Consider the following 7,022-nt stretch of genomic DNA (forward strand, 5'->3'; position numbering starts at 1 on the left):
AGGGAGCGATGCTCTGTCCCTTTCTTCGCCGGAGAAGTGAAGAAATTATACGACAGGGTCGTTAATGACGTTAAGAACCCGCCGCGTCACTTATGTTGCGGTGGGGCCCACATGACCTACGGCTATAATGATAGTAAGAGAAAACGACATGAATTCGTATACGAATTTTGGTTCAATGTGCAATGTAGTTTCCAAACATTTAATTTGTTCAATATGGTCCATGAACTTTAGGTACTTCCGTTAATATTGTATGCTTAAGGGATTGGATTAAACATACACCTAAAGTTCAGATATTATATTGAATACATTAAAAGTTCATGAATTACATTTCATAATAGACTAAAGTTCAGGGACCACATTGAATACATTAAAATATCAGGGACTATATTACATATTGTGCCAAAGTTTATGGACCATTTGTGTAATGAAGAATATTTTCCAAAAAATAATCGTTTGTATCATTTATAGAAATGAAGGAACGAAAAAAATTATCGGCCACGAAAATGTTTAGACACTCGATAATTTACTAATTATTTCAAATGATACAAGCAATCATTTTCATGTAACTCAGGAATAAGATTGAACATGTATCAAAAGTTCAGAAATCACATCGAACACATTAAGAGTTTAGGGACGGCATTACACATTCGGCTCACGGATCGCATTGAACAAATTAAGAGTTCAGATATTACATTGCACATTTGGCCAAAGTTTAGGTTTCCAAAAAATAATTGCTTGTATCATTTATAGAAATGAAGGAACGAAAAAAAAATCACCCACAAAAATGTTTAGATAATTTAAGAATGAAAATATTTTTCATTGATTAATTATTTTAAACGATGCAAGCGATCATTTTTAGGAAAATATTTTCAAAATCATTTATTTTTCGTAAAATAAACGCACCCTATATCAAAACTTCTAAACATAATGGAAGGAAATTCCAACCGGTGGACTAGAATTACAGGAAACTTGAACTGGCAAATAAAAAATAAGGAAAAATTACGCAAAATTCTCATAAACTTCGAAAGTAGTACACATTTACCTTTAAACTTTCAACTGTCACACATTACATTCATATACTCTCATTTTGTTATGGTCGGTTACGTAAATTGTTAAAATTTGATGAAAATAATAATAAAACTAATAAGATATTTTAAGAAGAAGAACCGGATTAAGTAAAATGGAAAAAAGCTTCAATAACAAAAAGGTCAAATTACAAAACTGGATACTCATTATGTATTTTTAAATGGTTAATTATTGCAAAATGAGTGATCAATAAAAAAATATTTTAAAATATCACAGTGGATTTTAATTAATCATTTCCTTTTATGAGTTGTGAACATAATTTATATTTATAATTTTTTGTACAGATTTTTGTTAGTCAACCATCTTTAAGTTAATTAACCCTTTAAATTTATATAATAAGTAATCAGTTTTTGTTATTTGACCTTTCTTTTAGGAGGGTATTTTCCCATTTTATTTAATTTATGCTTATCTCTTTCTTGAAATATCTTATTTGAACTTATTAAAGTGGCCATATGATCAAATTCTAACAAATTTTTCTCTCAATTTTTATAAATATTTGTTTTTTTACAGCAATTGAATGCAAAAGAGAAATTTCTTTTAAAAAATGAGATGAAAAAGAAATACTATTATCCCTTAAAAGTTATGTCTAATTCCCTAAAAAACCTCAAACTTTAAGGTTTGTCCCAAAAAATAATTCCCTAAAAGTTATATGCACCGTACTTGTTAACAGTCATCCCCATATGTGGAAATAGGAAATCTACTTTTCTGACTCATCTCCTTAATTACTAAATTTATTTGTAGGGAAAATGACACAAGTAATCCCCGAATTTTGCCTTAATGTGCAATGTGATCCCTAAACTTTTAATTTATTCAACGTGGTCTTTGAATTTTAACTAATGTGCAATGTGGTCCCTAAACTTTTACTTTGTTCAATGTTATTCTTGAACTTTTGGTACATGTTCAATTTATGCCATGGACTAAATAATCCGGAGACTAGATTGAATCTAGGGATATACTAATTCAAGAACTAAATTGAACATTTATAAAAAAATTTAGGGATCATATTGAATAAATTAAAAATTTAGGGATCGCATTCATATTTGGGCAAACTTCAAAGACCATTTGTGTAGTTATCCCTTATTTGTATTAGGAGTTCCGTTAGCACGAAACCGTCTGACCCTCTTGAAAGAAGTTGACCTCATGTTTTGATGGGCTGTGTTCGAGCAGATTGTTTTGATGGGATGTGTTAGGCCCGTAAGAAGAAGGATGAACAGATAACTCAGTTTTTCGATGCAGATTACCGCTAAATTTCGAGCATTTTTCGGCACCGTTTCTGCCTTTATGAACTCAAGAATGAATAACATTAAGGTGGAGAAAGAACTTTGGCCATTAATCATAGGACTGTTTCGGCATCGCCATTGTCTCATACTCAGATGTCTGCTGAAAGATCATATTAAGTATTTTTCACATGGATATAATCCTGGACAGACTTTTTCCTTGTTATTCAGAAGTGGCCGATTGGATCGATACGCCGCACCGATGAGAAATCACTAGTCGTTCATCATGCAGAGAAGTCGGCAAGAGCTTCACAGACAAGTAAAATGGATGAAGCGTTGCCTTTCTTTAAGGGCATCGAGACCGTGAAATTATAGCGTTTTAAGCGCGTATACAACATGAATTGGAACATCGCGTGCCCGAAATGCACGGGAGGATTGTCACAACATCCCTATACAACACTTCTCATGCCTATTGTTCTGTTTTCGTTTTCTTGTCACTTCTCTTTCTTCTATTGGATAGAACATGTATCAGTCTCTATTCACAGAAAAGAATGAACGAAGCAAGAATGTCATATGACTAAGAAAATGGATCGACCGATGTGCCTCACTGAAATAGGGGAGGACTTCTTTACCCGCCGCGAGCGAGTTCACTGTTGTTCCATGGCTGGTGTTGCCTGTGATGTCACCGAGCTTAGTCCACTAGCGGTTCGAGGGGAGAAAAGCGGTCTAGAAGGATCCAGGCTTCGAGGAGACAAGTTCACTTCCTCTAGAGCTCGGAACTGGAGCTCCGGAGGATAGTTCCTCACGCAGCCAATGCGTGGCCCGGCTCCTGTAGTCCATTTGCAGGACAACTGCTTTCCCAATTGCAGCGACTTCGGTCTGTTATGTGAAGGCCTTTCTACGACTTTCTCTACTTGAACTGATATTGCTAAACTCTCTGCCCCTTCAGCATGAAGGATAGGCTCTGGGACGATGCAATCTGGTGCCGAAGCATGTACTTCTTCCTCTGCTTCCTGACCTTTGACTTTGGATCTCTGCAAGAAAGTGTCTTGACAGGATCCATCCGGCAGGTCACCGTTCCCTTGTCTTCCGGACAGTTTGCCATCCGCTGATATTTCATCATCAGTCAGCTTTTTCCAGAAGTTACCAAACTGCCTTGATTTGGAGGTGGCAACAGTCTCTTCCTCCATCAAATCCTGAGTCAAGTTTTGGACATCTATCTTGTCGGTCCCTGACACTTGCACACTTTGCATTATTTCCTGCCCGGATGAATGGTTCCTTACGTGCACGCTGCTCCTTTGCTGGCTAGTACAGCTTTCTTCATCATCCACTGGACTCATCTGAGGCAATTGAGAAAAATTTGTTCACATGAAGTGTGATCCACATTTACAGTGGATGAAAAACAAAACAAAATCACTTGCAAAAACGATCTTCAATTCTACCTTCACGTTTGTGATATCCACATCATTCTCTTTGAGAAACAAAATGAACTCATCAAAGTTCTCTTGTGTAGGACGATAGTGGCCACTATGAGGCCAAACTGCCTGTCAAGAGAAAAGTGGAAATGACCAATAAGAATACGTGCCTGTTAGATTAATCGAAAAGTGAAAATTCTCTAAGGTAATGCCACTTGACTTTGCATTCCCCCATACCTTCAAGGTTCCATTTTCAACAACTAATCTCCCTGCAGCAGAAGTGGCGCCTCCAGCCAGGAAGCTGGAATGCTGGAATTCGCCCTTCTTCTTTTTACCGACATACAGTGTCTTAGATGTGCTGAGTACAAAAATCCACTTGGTGTCCGTGGGTCCATCAACTGTGTGGAGGAGGTTCCCGGTTTGCCTGTAAAGGAACTTTCCGTCCTCGACCATAACTTCATGTGCCTTCCTTTCGTTCTGTATTAAGAAAAGGTTATTTGAGAAAGAGAATAGCCAATAAAAGTACCGGCACTGTCACAAAAAAGAGAGAGATGCCCCACCGGACCGAGATACTTGATGCACTGTTGCTGAAGTTTGGATCTTGGGCACTTATCAACGAGATTGACCTCCTTCCCTTCGCCTATGTCCAACCTGGAAATTTTAAGGTAGATAGTTCCCGTGAGTACAAATTGCCAAACTTCAAAAACAGAAAAGACAAGGCACGAAAATTGTCTTGTTAGCTCAATACCAGTAAAAGAAGGGTTCTCTACTTTGACAATCCAACCATTTAACGTAGTAAAAGTGAAGGCTATGTCCATAACGATGACGTGGATCAATCTGTATTCCACAACAAGAAAGGATTGAAATCAGTGACAGACATGGGAGAGGAGAGAACAATAATTTCATCTTGTGAAGGACTTACAGCTTCTAGCCAGTGTTGCAATGCAAGTTTCTGAGCTCTATCGTTCTTCAGTAAGCCTTTGCCGACCTATGAAAGAAGGCTGGTTAGAATAGGAGCAATAACTTGTATAATTAGGAGGCCGTGAATGAATCTACTATGCATTTACCTTAGCAGCTTTAGTTCTTGCTCTTGACCAACGGGAAATGGCGGTTTCGTTCTTCTCCAATTCGAAGAAAGATATAGAGCTCCGCTTCAGTTCAGCAAAATCTAAGAGCTTCCACCTGTGATAAACAAAGAAAGACATCAGTAAAACTCAGATGCTTGGTCATTGTGCGACAATTATCACGAGCCAAAAAATAAATATACCAGCTCTGCTCCACAAGCACCGCACAATCTGCTAGCTTTCGTCTTGTCCGAAAGCTTTTATAAACTTTCTGCAGTTTCACGGCGGCCTCATGTTTTGGGCTGTCGGGATCAACAGGAGGCAATTCTTGAGATACCCACATGGAACTATTCAACTTTTGGGATTCGTTGACCATTTCTTTGGCATTTTCCATTGCAAAAGTGACATCCTTCTTTTCATTTGAGAGAGGAGCCCCAATTGAGATAACGGTTCGCGACTCCCTTCTTTTGAAACTAATAGATCCCTCAACTATTGTCTCTCCAGATCCCAGGGATTTCACGATGGTGGGTTCGCAGTCTCGACCATTGAAACTGATGGATCTCACTGGGGTTTTCTCATGGTCTTTTCCAAAACTTACGGATTTCACAATGACTGATTCGAATTGATTCTCCAAGTCGCTGTAGTCCGAGAACGGACACGAGGAAGAGATTCCCATTTGAAAAAACGAGGGATTTTTTGGCAGCCTGTCTGATTCAGAAGCAGTCTGTTGAACAAACCAGCAATCAGCACAAAAACACTAGAAACTCAGTTACAAAGAACTATACAGAAAACATGAGAAACAAATTGGTAAAGGGTGCCATTTCAACACCATCTCCGGCTCATATTCAGCTAACATAGAGCAGATTGAGCCACCTAGCATGAGCTTGTCACATTCCAGGGTAATTCAATCTGATACTTGTGCATACCATCTACACTACAAAAGGTTACAGATCTGCAGAACTAATCCTATAATAAAGACAAACCTTGAAAAGATACAATTTCTCAGGATATAATCTTCATTGTCTCCAAGAACAGAAAAGAAGAACCAAAAACAACTGAGAAACGACCACGAATCCAGGTACCAGCTGTGGATCTAGAGACACGCAATGGACACATCATTTTCACAAAGATCACCACCGTTTCCCAATTTGAAACAGGCAACGGAGAGAGACCCACATTAGCAACAACCATTCAGAACCCAGAACCCCATACCCACACTATCAAAACCTTTCCTCTCCGCTAAAAGAAACAAACACCATCCAAACAAACGCCTCAAAGGAACAACTTCAACTTAATATGCAAAGAAAAATATTGAAAAAATACACCCCAAATGAAAAAAAAAAACAAAACCAGGAAGGAGAAAGACGCATTACCTCGACAAAAGAACCGGCGAGCCAAGAAACGAATGTGGTATCGGAAACAAAGGCCAGAGAAGATGGGAATTTTTTTCTTCTGGCGAGTCCTTTTCTTGGAGGGGGTTAGATGTGTTCTTGGTAGTTACGGATAATAATGCTGCACTCAAAGCTATAGCTACTTCGAAAAGCCTTGAGAGGGGGGTTGAACGCCTTAAACTACAACTGCTGACTGACTGTCCAGTCCTCGGCCTCGCTAGTTGTCACTCCCCCCTCCCGTTTATATAAGAAAGGGGACAGAAGACAGAGGAGACCATTTCATTATTCCATTTTGAAATTCATTTACTTCCAGCAGAGTTCGTCTTCTTCCCTTTTTTTCTCACCCCACGTGGATTGGACGGCATCAGCTCAACTCAGCGTAATTCAGGAGGCCGTGTCTGGAAAGGGTTCGACCAATATGTTCTGTTTTCTGTGTTCTGTTTTGCTAATTAATGAAAGCTTAAAGAAAACAGAAATTATTTCTGTCTTCTGTTAATCTGTTTCCATCTTCCATTTGCATTAAGAGGTGCTCTCGGACACTCGTTAAGCGTCTTTAATCTCGAATACTTCACTTTCCATAGTAATAGCTATCCAAAATACGATAATAGCCGATGCATTGGTGACCGTAAAAACCTCTTTAATTAAATGTTTAACCCATATTTTCAAAAGGGTTTGCTTCGTCTCAGTTACCTTATCCACCGAGATCTTTAGATACTCTTAAAGTACTGTTTCCTCAATAGCAAGTAGAGGGAGAAGCAATATCACGTTTCATAGTAATTGAGAAAATTTGTAGAGTGGACAAGTTGTCGTGGACCGACGGTACCTAAAATCTCCTACAAAACATCTCAA

The 7,022-nt window shown here is 38.5% G+C and overlaps 1 protein-coding gene across 1 annotated transcript; it reads right to left on the reverse strand.

Moving 5' to 3' along the window:
- Nucleotides 1-2,630: 2,630 nt before the first annotated feature.
- Nucleotides 2,631-6,399, reverse strand: LOC115670162 (IQ domain-containing protein IQM2-like). Its single transcript, XM_030591364.2, has 9 exons — nucleotides 6,156-6,399; nucleotides 4,986-5,506; nucleotides 4,786-4,900; nucleotides 4,641-4,706; nucleotides 4,467-4,555; nucleotides 4,279-4,369; nucleotides 3,956-4,195; nucleotides 3,746-3,847; nucleotides 2,631-3,643 (listed from the first exon to the last, which is right to left on the reverse strand). Exons 2-9 carry the CDS (start codon nucleotides 5,456-5,458, stop codon nucleotides 2,951-2,953), a joined length of 1,869 nt encoding a protein of 622 aa, XP_030447224.2. The 5' UTR covers nucleotides 5,459-5,506; nucleotides 6,156-6,399; the 3' UTR covers nucleotides 2,631-2,950.
- Nucleotides 6,400-7,022: the final 623 nt, after the last annotated feature.

Source organism: Syzygium oleosum, unplaced genomic scaffold (assembly GCF_021117445.2).
Source record: "Syzygium oleosum isolate NSW1041296 unplaced genomic scaffold, Sole_v2.1 Sole_v2.19, whole genome shotgun sequence".
Taxonomy (NCBI): domain Eukaryota; kingdom Viridiplantae; phylum Streptophyta; class Magnoliopsida; order Myrtales; family Myrtaceae; genus Syzygium; species Syzygium oleosum.